The sequence below is a fragment of the Danio rerio genome, chromosome 21 (genome assembly GCF_049306965.1).
Source record: "Danio rerio strain Tuebingen ecotype United States chromosome 21, GRCz12tu, whole genome shotgun sequence".
Taxonomy (NCBI): Eukaryota; Metazoa; Chordata; class Actinopteri; order Cypriniformes; family Danionidae; genus Danio; species Danio rerio.
This window is the reverse complement of record NC_133196.1, coordinates 11,369,461-11,385,744: the sequence shown is the minus strand read 5'-3', so window position 1 is coordinate 11,385,744 and position 16,284 is coordinate 11,369,461. Positions and strand designations below refer to the sequence as shown.

Genomic DNA, 16,284 nt, shown 5'->3' with positions numbered 1-16,284 from the left:
TATTTAAAAAAATAATAATAATTTTGGCCCTATATGACTTATCTCCTTGGAGGCAACTAATAAATGTACTATTTTTTCAGTCAAACAGAAAGTCTTAAGGAAGTCCGAAGTCATCATATGTACTAAAATTTTGCCAAAATATTTAATCAATCTAAAATTTGAATAGTAACAGCATATGCATAAAATCAGTTGACGCGGTGGAGCAGTGGGTAGCATGTTCGCTTTGCAGCAAGAAGGTCGCTGGTTCGAGCCTCAGCATTCCTGTGTGGAGTTTGCATGTTCTCCCCATGTTGGCATGGGTTTCCTCCAGGTGCTTCTGTTTTCCCAACAGTCCAAACACATGTGGTACAGGTGAATTGGGTATGCTAAAATTGACCGTAGTGTATGAGTGTGTGTGTGTGTGTGTGTGTGTGTGTGTGTGTGTGTGAATGAGTGTGTATGGATGTTTCCCAGTAATAGGTTGCAGCTGGAAGGGCATACGCTGCATAAAACATATGCTGGATAAGTTGGCAGTTCATTCCGAGGTGGCGACCCCAGATTAATGAAGGGACTAAGCCGAAAAGAAAATGAATAAATGAATATGCATAAAATCTGACTGAATTTTATTTAAGTTTTAACTTAAATCCCTTTTTTAACTGTTAAAATAAACATGACAATCTCTCATTAACTTTTTTTTCCAAGTGATCCATTTCCTCCTCCTCATGCGGACTCTGTTGGAACTAATATTGGCATCACAATGGCTTCCAGTTATTTGAATTGCCAATACACTCGAGTAAAATAAACCCACACACCATTTGTGCGTCGCTGAAGCCCTGAGCTAGTTTGGGCTGTAATATCTTCTCCAGCGTTCCCTCGGCGAGCTGATGGCTGCTGTTGCTGCCCCACACATACACCATGACTGTATCGTTCTCCGAGCCGGAGGAAGAGGAAGAGCCTGCGCTGCATGAGCACAAGCAGTTGGAGGCCAGAGTGCATATCTGCAACATACACAAATATTAAAGATTTACTTTACTGTTTTGCCCTTTTTACAAGATGTAAAATAAGTCTTTGGTGTCTCCAGAATGCGTCTGTGAAGTTTCAGCACAAAATTCCAATCAGGCCATTTATTATGTGCTGCTGAAACTGTCAATTTTAGGGATAAGATAAATAGCTTTTTGTGCTCAACAGAAGAAAACAATTACAAAAGATCTGGAATAGGTACATGGGGAGTAAACGGTAGCAAAATTTTGCTCACATAGTTTTGGAGAAGTTCTTAATAAAAGCTTATATTACAGTCTGTAAACACTTTGCACAAACAGACCTCTTCGAAAAGGCAGAGAGCAACATGCGAGAGGCTGCAGAGTCCGTCTGCATCTTTCTTCAGCACCTGAGTATTGACGGATTCACCACGAACAGCCTGTAAAAACAAACAATAACAAAAAATACAATAATGTTAGCAGCTAGAACAAATGACAAACTGGTGCTACAGTGAATCCGCTTGTTAAGTGTGACGTCACGTGAAGCGGCTTCCAAGCGCTCTATTCAACTGAATGGGGAGACTCATGAAATGATAATAATAAACGTTTACAAAGCGATTTAATGCTTTCGAAAATCCCGATCATAGTATATATGTCCATGCCTAATATCCGATGGCCAGAAAGTGATTAATTTTTTTATAAATTGTTACATTTTTGGTATTTGTTATGCAGCAAGCCCAGAGATTGTTGTGTACACTTTGATTTTTTTTATAAAATTAACTTTAATGTGTGATATGAATAAAACGTGATCATAAACGAATGATTTCTCCACTCAAATGAATGGCGGCTTGGACCCGGAAACAGTATGACATGCGTCACAAACACGTCACCACTTAACAAGCGGATAGCTCAAATATAATAAACTACTGTAGAAGCAAAATGACTGACAGCTTTCGTATGACACTTGGATGTTTTTTTAGCGGAACCGTGCCTACTGAAGACTATTAGCTGTGAAAATAGGGCTGGGCAATGTGGAACAATAATCATGTGTAGATATATTTGGCTAGATTATCATATACACTGTAACAAAATTATTTTCTTTCTCAGAGGTTTTGTCTATTTAGATTATTTTGCTTATCCAACTGGCAGATTTTTTTGTTTTTTTTAAGGAGAAACTCATTTTAAACAAATCTGAAAATTTTATATATATATATATATATATATATATATATATATATATATATATATATACTGTTAAAGTCAGAATTTTTAGTCCCCTTTTGAATATTTTGTTTCTTTTTTAAATGTTTCCCTCATGATGTTTAACAGAGCAAGGAAATTTTCACAGTATCTCTGATAATATTTTTTTCTTTTGGAGAAAGTCTTATTTGTTTTATTTTGCCTACAATAAAGGCAGTTTTTAATTTAAAAAAAAACATTGTAAGGTCAAACTTATTAGCCCCTTTAAACTATATATTTATGTTCTGCAGGCTACAGAACAAACCATTGTTTTACATAACTTGCCTAATTAGCCTAACCTACCTAGTAAACCTAATTAACCTAGTTAAGCCTTTAAATGTCACTTTAAGCTTTATAGAAGTGTCTTGAAAAATATCTAGCCAATTTTTATTTACTGCCATCATGGCAAAGATAAAATAAATCAGTTATTAGAAATGAGTTATTAAAACTATTATATTTAAAAATGTGTTGAAAAAAATCTTCTTACCAATTATCAAAAATTGGGGAAAAGAAATAAACAGGGGAGGGGGTAATAATTCTGACTTTAACTGTGTATATAAAGATTAATTAGGTTAACTAGGCAGGTTAGGGTAATTAGGCAAGTTATTGTATAATGATGGTTTGTTCTGTAGACTATCAAAAAAAAAAAAAAAAAAAGCTTATGGGAATAATAATTCTGACCTTAAAATGGCTTTTAAAATAATAAAAACTGCTTTTATTCTAGCTAAAATAAAATAAATAAGACTTTCTTCAGAAGAAAAAAATATTATCAGACATACTGTGAAAATTTCCTGAATCTGTTTAACATCATTTGGGAAATATTTTAAAAAGAAAAATCAAAGAGGGCTATAATAAATCGGACTTCAACAGTATGTATGTTTTTTTTTTTCTATGTATGTTTCTAACAGGGCTTGACATTAACCAACCCGTCAAAGACGGGTAGATTTCACCTGTTTTGGGTAAGCAGACACCCCCATTAGCCACTTTGGTTGGTTGGATCATTTTTAAATTGCCAGTGCTGTCTCCTCTTTAAAGATTAGCATTTTAGTTTAAGACCGTTTGTCAATATGCTCGCAAATGTGATCTTAGAATCGAGAAGCAGCACGACTGAAAAGTGTTCGCGTGAGCAAAAGAAAGCGATCCTCGCTAACTGACGACAGTGTCATGCACACAGGTGATTGCTTTAAAGCTTCCATGTCCCTTTTCCTTGCACAAAGCAACTGTGCCTTAAAACGCAACTGGCCAAAGTCAAAATTTATGCATTTAAAATATACTTTCCCAACAACAAAATTGTGGCTAGTGACAATGGCAAAGTAAAGTGGCTAGTAGTAAAATTGGAAACTACTAGCCACAGTGGCTTGTGATCAAAAAAAGTTAATATCAATGCCAGGTTACTAATATATATTGAGTTATTATTATATGTACTTCATTATTGTTAATATTGAATTTAAATACTGGCTCTACTTCACCAATGTGCTTAACCAGCTGGGCGTTTCCGAGAACGAATTAACTTTGTACTCTGGAGTAGGAGAATCTATAAACAAAGCAGTTCTGCTGAACTTCAAGCACAAAAGCCTTGAAGTAGCCATATTTCTCATTGATTAAGACATGAATAAATTAGAGCACAGCACATGGCAGGTCTGGTGTGGCTCAGGCAGCTTTCAGAGCTGGGAAGGCGGCCAAGAGCTCCCGGTCAAATGAAAGCCACAATCTTATTTAGAGCAAGGAGAAATGTTCAGTGCTCGCTTCCATGAGAAGAATACAGAATAATGGTGAACTACTGTATGGCGCTAATGTATTAGCAGTAACAATTATCAACAATGATTTCCTTTAAGTGCTGAGGGAGGGATGAACAAATGGAGAAACGTATTAGGCTAGCCTCAGTATTGTAACTCTATACTCTCTCTTCTTGTGAAAGAGGCACAGCTTTCTATATTAGTGGCCATTATCCATTAGTATTACTGTATATTACTTCACTCATGCTATTAGCATGACCGCTAGGTCGACCGCATGGCGTAGGAACACACCGTGTGCTGGCGCATCTGTTGTAGGGTTTGATGAATCAGCTCGTAGCCCACTCCAACTGTCTCAGAGGTGTTGGAAGAAGCAGAGGCGGCCAATGCTACCTCCACCCACTCCAGAAGGAAGCGCAAGGACCCCCTTTGTAAAGCTAGCGAAAGGAGGAGCTCGAGGGCAAGCCTGCGACCCGCCCGGTCCGCCCCAGACCCACTGACTGCAGTCTTCTTCAGGAAGTCCCCAACTTGCGCAAGACAGTCAAGCCCCACTGTTGGTATCTTGTTCTCGTTGGCCAAGGAAAGGGGAGGCAAGGCGGCCAGGACTGAAGATGCGGTGGCCAATACCTCATTACACAAAGCAACATCCGGTGGATTCTCAAGACGACCCCGCTGCCAACTCTGCCTTAAAAGTGCGAAAAGGAGACTCAAGCCAGTTCTGACCCCCATTTCAATAAGGACGTCAGTGCCAGTCTTGGAACGGGAGCTTCCTGTTGGCCAAGGCTCAGACACCGACTCCAGGGCACCCCCTTCGGCACTGGAGGATGAGGTTTGGGGAGGTAGTGGTGCTCTGAATCGGTCATGATATTTGCTATGGAGGGCGTAAAACACCCTCTGGAGGATCACCAGCCTGTGGTGGAGGGAAAGAGCAAAGGGGGTCCTTGCTAGCATGCGATGAGCCAGGCATCTCTGACTGTGGAGGAGCGCAGATAGGTATTCCTCCTTCTCCTCCTCAGCGCTGGATTCGTACTGGAAGTCAGGCAAGCGTGGACCCATTAGGTCTTGCACCGGCTGGGCCAATCCTACAACCTCCTTGTTGTAGAGCAGTTTTGCATAGAGAGCAGCCGCTCCATGCCGTGTGGCAGTCTGAACACTGTCCTCCGCCGCCCAGGAGCTGTTCAGGTGCTCTTGCCACTTGAGCATCACATGGGTCTGAGAAGGCACCATCACTGTGCATTATTCACACACAACAGGCACATAGCTGGAAGAGAGAGAAAGAAAAGATACTTTAAAAGACATCCTTTGACAGTTCAATATTTCAAAACACTGGAAAAGTGAAGTGGGGTGAGATATTAGGGATGCACATCTATAAAAATGTTGGCTGATATCAATAACCAAAATTTGGTAGTCGATTGCCAATATATAGACCAATAATTACACATGTATTTTCCTAAGCATGGTCAAATGGTCAACACAAACAAATACAGTAGACAACTAGCTTTAATTTAATTTATTTATTTATTTATTTTTTAGAATATCCAAAAAGGTACATAAACTGGAATCATACAAATACAAAGAAACATCAACAAAGACAAAACAAAAACAACAACAATATAGTCAGGTATTGGTATGTGCGTGTGTGTGTGCGCGCGTGTATGTGTGTGTGCATGTACAGGTAACTTGGTGGACAGGTCAGGGTACATACATAAAGGACAATAACAGTCAATAAATGAAGCAAGTATCACAGATATAAATAAAACATACAGAAAGAAACCAGTCAGTGTTAAGGAGTAACAACAATGCTTGTAATGTATGAAAAAAAATAATGACAGTAAAAAGAAAGAAAGGACAACAGTAATAATAACTGACAACAACAATAATAATAAATCAGAAGTACTACACCAACTACTGCTACAGAAAGTAATATTACAACTACTACAACTTATTGCAATACAATAAACAATAATAAATAATAAACAATATTGCAACTACAGCCACAACCACGACTACAACTACTACAATGTCTATTAATACTGATACTACTACAACAATTACTACTACTACTGATACTACTACAACTAACTTTAAATGTAGAAAACGAGAAACCAATGAGGAAACATCTAGATCAGGGGTGGTCAGTTCTGTTCCTGGAGATCTGCCTTCTGCAGAGTTCAGTTCAGCTGCAACCTTGATCAAACACACCGCTCTGTAATTACCAAGTGCTCCTTCAGATCCTACTAAAGCTGCGGTCACACTAGAGTTTGTGTGTGCGAAATTCTGTCATACGGCGCTGCACAAAGGGGCGAGATTAAATAAGATTTTTAGACATTAAAAAAACCGTGTTTTGATCCTCGATTGGTCTCAAGCAGTCAAGTGATGCAATTTCGCAGGTCAGAGTTCACCAAGCTTGAACTTTGCACCACAGCGACCTGCGAACCTTAACGCATGACCCTGCGTTTCCGGTCTGATGCATTCGCGTGCGTATGAATGGAAGTCTATAGGGAGAAAAGCCAAGTGTGACCGCAGTTTTACTGTGTACAGAAAGCGACAAGAGCGTCAAAATAGCCGGACGTCAATCATTTTCAATGCGAACTGGTGCCGATAAGCTGCGAGGAGTGGTATGGTGCATCTTCAGCAAGGTGGGCATTGAGAAAGTTGAAGTCAAGGCAACTTTATGACAAAGAGCTATGACGCAGTTCGATGGCAAGCAATCGGAATGTTGAAGTCCACCGATTGAGAGGAGTCCAAAGAACACAGTCCTATGAACTTTGGTTCTGACCACAGTTGTTCCCAATGGTTTGATTATTGCAGTTGCCGGATTTCCAATTATTTATAACGGCCCCTTTAAATACGAGATCAATATAGCAAGTTTTAACACTCTCGCCGGTGGAGCAGTAAAGGCAGAGAGCGTTGTCGCCAGGGCGGCCAAAGTGAACCTTAACACTCTTGTTACTTTGGTGTGAACGCAGTTAGTTGGTTTAGTTGTGTTTGATCAGGGTTGGAGCTGAATACTGGAGGAAGGTAGATCTCCAAGAACGGAATTAGACAGCCCTGTTCTAGATAACATTAAAAATATGCACGTGTCAGCCAATACTGTTAAGGTCACTGATGTTATATAATCCCTCGAAGAGATGATGCTACATTTACCAGTCCTCTGTGACACATCCTTGTCAGAAATAAACTACAAATAGCTCTTCTCCAAAAGCAGATATATATTTCTCTCCTTCAGGGTCTCTATGAAGGACATTTCTTGACAGACTGCACTTGTTTTCTCCAGTTGGAATGTAGGAAATGTAACATTGAACATATGTAGATGGGAATCAAGGCCATTTTCCTGAGGCATGGTTTGGTTAAATATGAGAAACACATCAACTTATGTAGAGCTTACTTATGCTGCTGACAAAAACAGCCATGCGTTACAGAAAAATTAGCGAATGACTGAGCAAAACATTAGAGGTTTAGACTTCACCCTAATCTAGTTACTATGTGCAAAACTGATTACAGACACCAGCGATTGCAGCTAGCCAATAAATAACACAACAAGGAACTTAACTTAATCCGAGGATCAGAGAACAATAAAAATAAACATCCGTCCCTACACGCTTTTAAAAATATGAATGATTCGAACGTAAATCAATGAATGAAGCGCATCACATGCTGCAAACGTTACATTACAGCACATGCTTTTAGTCATTTTCACGTGGAACTGAGCTTTGCAGAGCAACAAATGTGTACAACTGGAAAGGGGGTAGTATATGATGGAATAATCGTGTATCTCGATTAATGGTTTTTCATAATCGTTAGAAGCCAAAATCGAAATCGGATTTTCATTTAATTGCACAGCCCTAACCCAATTTTATTTAAACTATGGACAAACCCAACTGTTGGGTTTTTTTTTTTTTTTAATTCATATTGCCTGCACAATCACTCAAGTTTTAAGGAGCTTGTTATTTATTATTATTTTTTTAAAGAAATTATTAGGTTTATTTATTAGGCATGCATTAAGATGCATCAAAATAAAAGTCATGGCAAAAGCCAAGCAGTACAACCATTTTCAAAATTGATGATAATAAAAATGCTGACAACACATACTTTACTCATCACACATAATATTAAACATATATTGAGATCCATTGTATTTGTTTTTCCTAGAGTTTCCAAAGTATTTTCTTTTTTCAACAAAAAAAATAATAATAAATAAACTGGCATGGAACAAGTAAGGAGTTTTTAACTCTACCTTGAACTTTTCCAAAGCTCTAAAAAAAGTTCCTTGCAATTTTGAGGGGAAAAAGAGCAAAGGGTAAAAGTCTGGGGGTCAGGATACTCTAATATTATATCTTTCATAGAATGCATATGAATATGACCATATATGAAACTAGAAATCTGTGTTAACCGTTTAATCAATGATGAATTCAACACTTATCCCAGACCTAAAATGTACATTTAATTGATTTAGTGGTTACTAATTTGTATGATCTCATCTGTACATTTAAATACATTTTGCTCATCCACCAATAAGGAGTAAGATTAGAGTCTGGGGTTACACCTCCTTTTAAAAAATGTACGTTTTCATTTCATCAATTTTTATTTTCATCAATTTCACGAGTGCAATTACATGAATTCATAATTCCAAGCAGCCACTTTACTGACAATCCCTTACACTAGTATGTATCGTTACTTTCCTTGAGAGGCTGGCTAAAACTCTATAAAAAAAAAAATAAATAAATAAAAAAACACTATCAGTCTGAGAATTAAGCAACCTGGACGCCTGCCTTCATTTCATCTTGAAAACTCTCACGTCAATGAACCTACTGGCCTTTACTTCATTTTGGTCCCCTCTTGGTTCAAGTCCATGAGCAACATGACCCAGCACTTCCACGTCTGCCTCGAGTCCTACAGCCCGGAATTTATTACACCCAGCAACCTCTGCGGTTTCACTATGTATAAAAATAAAGAGGACGCTTCTCAAAGCTGCTTCACAGTTATGTGGGAGGTGGTGTGGGACAGAGTGTCACATTCCCCAAGAACTCTGACTAATCCTACAAAAACCATCACAATAACAAGTCCTTAATGTGATGGAAGAGACGCCGCGTTTATACTCTGAGGTGTTTACCACTTTATAACAGACGTACTGGCGTGAGTACAATGCGGTAGGTATAAAAATAGACAATCTTGGGTTACATGCTACTATTAATATCGTGAAAGAGGTAGTTATGCACCTAAATAGAAATTTTAGATCATGTTTAAAAATAGAACCAGAGGACATACAGTTTTAAACTGGTGGTGTTGATCTGATAGCTTATAGGTGTGCTTTTCAAATTAAACTAGAGGACAAAATAACAGTAAGGACGAGGAGCAGGACAGGTGGCTTCCGGAAGTCAAAACTACATTCATTTTCCCCATAGGGGAATCAATTTTTAGCAATAACTGAATAACTTTTAGAGGTGTGGTAATCTCTACAGAAACATGAAAACAGGACGGGACATATAGTAACTCCACCCCCTTTTTAAAACAGCCAATAACATTTTTTTATTTAAGATTTATTTTTGGCCTTTTTTGAGAGGATAGGAGAGTATTTTAGACAGGAAACAAAGTGGGAGAGAGAGGGCGTAGGGACGGGAAATGTCCTCAAGCCTGGATTCGAACTCGGGACGCCCTGAGGTGCTACCATATGTCAGCGCACTAACCACTAGGCTATTGCGCCGACAGGGTTTTTTTTGTGAATCACAGCTCTGCCAGTGAGAGTGGTTGAGGTCAAGCGCATCAAATGAAAAGCAAATGAGAATGTGGGTGGGACATGCCAGACACTATAGAGCATTTGATTGGTCAGACGATTTGATGAGAATCCAAAGTATGAGGTGACGTCAGGTGATGTAAGTGACAAACTGAAAGCTTTGGATGTTAATAGCAGGTTTATTTGTTTTAAATGTGAATTTAGTCAATGTTTTGGAACACACTAGATTACAGATGTCCTTAAAAAGCTTGGGTTTTTGATAATGACCTTCCATGCAGTGTGCAACACAGCTCTAAGTGAATGAAAACATCCAGCTGAGGTTTAAATCTGAAGTGCACCTTGTTTAAAAATATAGACTTGTTTAATGAAAGATTCGACTCAGAGTCGTTTAAATGATTCGTTGTTCGTCCGGATTTTTTTTCTGTTCCTATCGACGTCGAAACAAAATAATACCAAACATAAAGTGCTGGATCCGGTAAAATGTGAACGTGCCTTTCTATTTCAATCACTAGCAGAGTGTAGATGTGTTTGGGACTGATCATGACTGACGATGAGCAAATGAATGCAATCATCTACCCTACAACAGGGGATTTGTCAGAAAACCCTACTGATGTATGATGTGTGGGAGGTTGACAGGAACTTTATCAGTACACAGTAAATGGATCAGTTTCTTCCTCCATTTTACAAGTGTAATAAAGTCCAATTCAAATGGTTGCCTCCTTGTTTTCGCTAGTTTGCAATTAATGTATTTGATTGTGTTTCGTTATCACTCCACGCGGCTTGTACTGTATTTGGTTAACTCTATAGATTCACAAATACAGTCTAAAACCACGATTTGTTTTACGGATTTAAATGCGTTTGTGAGCTCACGATCCTCTGCCATTTTTATGGCTATGGCCACCATCAGCTGTTACTACACATGTGTGACGGTCAAGTTTCAAAATAGTTCAGCTTTTGCCACTGTGTGGATTAATACTGAATGTGTGTCATTGTTTATTACTTGTGGTTAGGAATAGAGAAATATGCTGGTGTTTAACTGCATTGCTTTAATGCACTCTTACATTGGGCTCTGCACTCCGGCTACTTCAACAAACTGGGTCATCGGACAAATCACAGCACATTGCGCTAAGGAGGGGTTTGTGAACAAATGAATCACTGAACAAATTATATAGGAGTCGTTGGGATAATTAGGTCAAAATAAATGCATATTATAATACAATGAAAGTGTTTTTGATCTTGCTTGCATATCAGCCTGTTATTGGAGACCCCCAAAAGCAAAATATGACCTTTTATAATGCAAAATATGGGCTCTTTAAGACTAATACACTGATACTAACATCTCAAAGATGAAATGTTAAATTTTACAGGACTTTTAAAGACTAATTGTTGATAGACAGTATTTTTTTTGTCAAAACAACTTATCACATTAATACTTTCTTGCAAAACAATATTGTTTATTAACCGACTTTGTCCAGAAAAACTACATTAAGCATGATGCTTAGATAATTACACCAATGAGAGTGCTGAAGAAAGCAAAGCACTCCAAGAGATTTTAGCTCCGCCCATATGGAGCTAATAATATGCCAAAACAATCCGAATTTGAAATGTGTTAATCTGAATAATTGACAATTGTAATTTAATAAATCTGAATTTTTATATGCCGTTACAAATTTTTTACTCTTCCCTGTTGATCACCCCAACCTACTTTCTGCTGAACCCAAATTTCACAATCTGAATTTTTGGTTTTGAGTTTTAGAATATTGAATTTGATGTTCTGAATTTCTTCATCTTGAAAATTTGAAACTGTATTTTTACAAACTGGCTATATGCAGTCTATGAAATTAGAACCCAAAAAATCTAAAGTTTGAAAATGCGTCTATAAAAAAATCAGCCATTTTAGATGCTCAATATTCAACTTAAGAAATTCAAATACAAAACCATTTTTAACAGCATATAAAAACTCAGATTTATTAAATTACAATTGTCAATAATTCAAATGAACACAATTCAATTTCAGATTGTTTTGGCATATTATTAGCTCCATACGCTCACTCCCATGAAGCGTCGTCTTGATCTAAAACAAATTTTACATCGAAAACATTTGATAAATATGATCTTTAAGTTCAAATTTAAAAAAATAACTTAAAATTCTTTCATTTTAAAAAACTTACATCAGTGCTCCGAGCAACAAAATCTTGTTCTAGATGTCTTTAAAATTTCACATAATACAAAACTATGGTTATGATGAGAGAGGCTGGACAGTGATTAACACGCTGAAATCAAACATGTAAACGAGGCCGCAGTCAAATGCTACCGTGTCATTTCCAGCCACAGAGGTGAAAGACTGAGCTGGACTCAGTCAGACAAACATAAAGCTGCCGAGCCAAGATTTTCCACAGCCAAGTGCCTATCACTGCTGACCTTCTGTTGATGTAAGATTGGAAGTGGTTTCAATTCAGCCAGTAAGAACGATCTGAGGGGGGTGGCTGACAGTCTGAACACCTGACTAATCCAGGGCAACTGCGACAACTAAAACTTCCGTCCGATGTGATCACATTTCAGACAGAGGCCATCAAAATATAGATCAGGCCAAGGTTTCAGTGCCAAGAAGTAGAGAACGAAGTCAAATGCAGGGCTCGAAATTAACTTTTTTACTTGGTAGCACCGGTGCTCCCAACTTCAAATATTTAGGAGCACCAGAAAAAATTTAGGAGCACCCACCAAAAATGAATGAGCACCGCTGCAAATTGTTTTTTAAGGGATTTATTGTATTTTAAAACAACATTAATAGGACTGACAAAAACCAGAAACAGCTATCTAACTAATGCTGCGAAGACATTGATATTTGTGTGCAATAATTCCAAAATGAATGTCTAATAATTAGGCCAGAGTATAATAATGATGATAAAAAATGACAATAATAGTAACAATGAATTCCATTTCTCATTATGATACTGCCTTGAATGTGCATGAATGTAGGTTATCTGCTGTAAAAAGTCTGTTACTTTATGAAAAATAATTGTATAGTTTGCATCAAACAAAAATGAAGCATTGCAGTAAGACATATTTATTTTGTACTGCTGTTTTTATATGCATGTCAATTTAATAAATAATATTTCTGCTACAAAACAAACAAAAGATTATAATAAATCATTCAATTCAATGATGAAAGCTGCAAAGCAGTCATCAGTAAATAAATAAAAAAATAATATACACCTCAAACAAGAATAGACAAAAGAAAGTAAGTAAGTAAAGTCTCACTTCTATCACTCTTTAAAAGTTTTGGTTTCAGTTTGTCAATTTAAAGGTTCAGTCTGAGCTGATCTTCATTTTTCTGTGTTAGTGGAAAAGCTGGCGAGTCAGCCGACCCAATTTATGAGCAGGCAGAGCAGGATTCTTGCGCTAACCATCGGCGCAATACCGGTCTTTGTTATGAGCCGCAGTTTCAGTGTAAACTTAGTAAAGGCGAGCTTCTTTGGCGATGATATGTACAGTATTAGATTTGACTTTTAGCGGACATTTGCGCTTAACACGCAGTGAATGCAACGCATGAGATTCGGGCACCTTCTCCAAGAAGCGCGTACTCGATTGATCTCAGCTGGCGGATCATTATTCACCACGTGACGTGTCATGATCGCTTTCATCTGCGCCTCAACTTTAGGGGGTTTGCAAACCTGTGTGCTTTAAGTTTTTACTCTTCAGCCGTTTGTATTTCCCGTGGTCATAAAAGCTCCTTCCCTGTCATCTGACAGCGAAATACCTTGAGTGATTGACAGCTAATATGAACCAATATAGCGGCAGGGAAGAGCGATTCAGCACGTTTTTAGAAAAAACCAAAACAGGTCGCACTACAACCATTATCTGCAGTCGCACTAATGCTCCCAGATATATTATGAGGTCGCATAGATTAATTTTCGGGCGCATATGCGACCAAAATGGTCGCAATTTCGAGCCCTGAAATGAGACTGTATGTGCAGTTTGAAAATTGTCAATGATTAAGAATGCAACAGTAAAAATCCTTAAATCTATTTAACAGTAAGCTTCCTTAATATATATGGTGAATAACTGTAAATTAACTTTCCCAGAATTTTCACTTTTCCCAGAATGACACTTCCCTTTTTATGTTCTTTGTAGTTTTTCGTCAGTTATGTACATTAGAGTTGAATGTTACATCTAATGTTGATAAGTAATGTTTATTCCATTACTTAAATGTTATGTCTGTTTGGTGTTCAGTAGTTGTGGGAATGTATTTTATTAGTAAGGGTTAGGGCTGTGCAATTAATCGCAATCTGTGAGGCAACAAATCAGTGCTCGTGCACGTGAGTGATAATCACACAGTATAAACTATCAAAGACGCGATCTGAGAGAATCACTGATAAGTCGCCGATGCCTGTAAGATATTTGGTATGCTAAATATCTGGAGCTGTAAGCGATTCAAATCATGCCGTGTGAAATGAGTTTTGACTGAAAATAACATCAGCGATCGCAATAACAAAAGTTTATAACAAAAGATATACTACGTGTTTTTGGCTGTGAGACGTAGTTTGGACGAAGTTGTTGGCGATTTTTCTTGTTGTTAAGTCATGCAATGTGAAAGCCCCTGCCGCCGATCCATCTTGCAGTGTAAACAAAGCAGCGACGAAATGCTGTTGAAACATCTGTAACACGACTACTTTGAAAATAATGCAGTCTGAACTCGGCATAAGTATGATGCTTAAGTGGAGATCTGTCCATACTGAAGATAATGAATGAAGAATGCTGCACATAATGCCTTAAGCACGTCTCTTATGACCATTTAGGTGTGAACATGTCATGGTCAGAAGCAGCTTTACAGAACATAATAGATAGCACAGATATCAAATTGGGTTCATGCATTTTCAAGATCAGCGAGTATCGATCCGAGTCATTAAACGTGATTATCGACCGATACCGATCTCCGGCCGATCGATCAACTGGCCCGGTAGAGACTTGAACCACCAACCTTCTGTGAGGCAACAGTGCTAACCACTGAGCCACCTTGCCACCCCACAACCATAATGTTAAGCAAAAAATAGAACAATACAGATCAACAGGTATGATCTTGTAAAATTGGTAGACCAAGGAAGACTTGATTGGATCTTATTTACAGACAAATATTTTAGCAAAGGTGTCTGTTTCACATGATAGAAGACAATTGAGTTGGTTTTACAATGTAAATAGATTTAAATGTTACACTTTTAATTGCAAGAAGTTTAAAAAGACAATCCACCAAAACCGAAAAATTAGATCACTGTTTATGAACTCCGCATAAGTATGATGCTTAAGTGGAGATCTGTCCTTACTGAAGATAATAAATGAAGAATGTTGCACATAATACCTTAAGCACGTCTCTTATAACCATTTAGGTGTGAACATGTCATGGTCAGAAGCAGCTTTACAGAACATAATAGATACTGTAGCACAGATATCAAATTGGGTTCATACATTTTCAAGATCAGCGAGTACCGATCGAGTCATTAAACGTGATTATCGACCGATACTGATCTCTGATTAATCGATCTGAGCATCCCTAATGACTACACATACTACGGATAATACTTTAATAAGAAAATTTGCTACATAAAGCAGCAGAACGAGACGTTTTATAACATCTAAAAATCAATGGAAGTGACAGAGACCAGAAGTTTCAAGCCGATGTCAATGGCTACACCTGCGTGAACGTGAAGAATAAAGTCAATACACAACACCTTAACTTTCTGATTTTTAATGTAATGAAATACTGTGCACCTTTTGCAAAGCAGCTTTGGAACAATAATGATTGTGAAAAGCGCTATACAAAAGAAATTGAGTTGAAATTTACTGAACGGTAGAAGAAAACTGGTTATTTTTTTATTTATTTTATTTTTTTTTTAGCTTTTTGCTATGCTTTGCTATGCTATGGAGAAATTCCAGCGTTATGGATGTGACATTTGCAGCAAAAACTCAAAACAAAAATTCACATAGAAAGTACACGTTAACATTATATTGAATTATCTGTTTATATTTTACAGAACAACTAACCACAGAGTTATAGAAGCAGAAAAATATCAATCTAAACATGTTTTGTACTTTAAATGGGAAAATAAAGATGCGTTATGGAGGTGACCAAAAAAGGATGTGAGTTTAAAGCATACAACATGCTTTGTAGAAATTCTGTGAATTAAACTGTGCAACCCCCAAAATTATGCTAATCAAAAGGATAATAGTTGGCTCACTATATAACAAACACGAGTGATTATATTTTTATTTATTATTTTTGTATTTATGAGGTAAAAGCTTTGTTATGTGTGTGACATTTCTCCGTTATGGATGTGACTGATGTGACGTTGCCACTTGTGTGGTTTTGGTAAATCAAATATAATAGTTTGAAAAATTGACAGAGACATTTTTGAGTATTTCTAAAGTATTGTAAAATACTTGCTTACACAAAAAATGTAGAAACCGTTTGGATGTTTTGGTGAAAACTTAATTTTTTTCATGGCAAGGTTGACATTTGCATGGAATTGCTCTGTCATTACAGGAAGTGACATAGAACAGTACAGTTGTACTTCATGATGACTTTTTGCTTAATTTTTCCTGACAAGCATTTCAATATGAGAGATCA

The 16,284-nt window shown here is 37.4% G+C and overlaps 1 protein-coding gene across 20 annotated transcripts in view; it reads right to left on the bottom strand.

Moving 5' to 3' along the window:
- LOC567670 (probable E3 ubiquitin-protein ligase HERC1) overlaps nucleotides 1-16,284 on the bottom strand; it is a 167,731-nt gene that overhangs the window by 141,975 nt on the left and 9,472 nt on the right. For all 20 annotated transcript variants that reach the window (XM_073935797.1, XM_073935798.1, XM_073935784.1 and 17 more), the window contains exons 2-4: nucleotides 4,223-5,189; nucleotides 1,301-1,396; nucleotides 792-977 (exon numbers count right to left, since the gene is read on the bottom strand). In XM_073935797.1, the coding sequence (XP_073791898.1) occupies nucleotides 792-977; nucleotides 1,301-1,396; nucleotides 4,223-5,155 (1,215 nt within the window). In that variant the 5' untranslated portion in view covers nucleotides 5,156-5,189. The remainder of the gene's footprint in view (nucleotides 1-791; nucleotides 978-1,300; nucleotides 1,397-4,222; nucleotides 5,190-16,284) is intronic.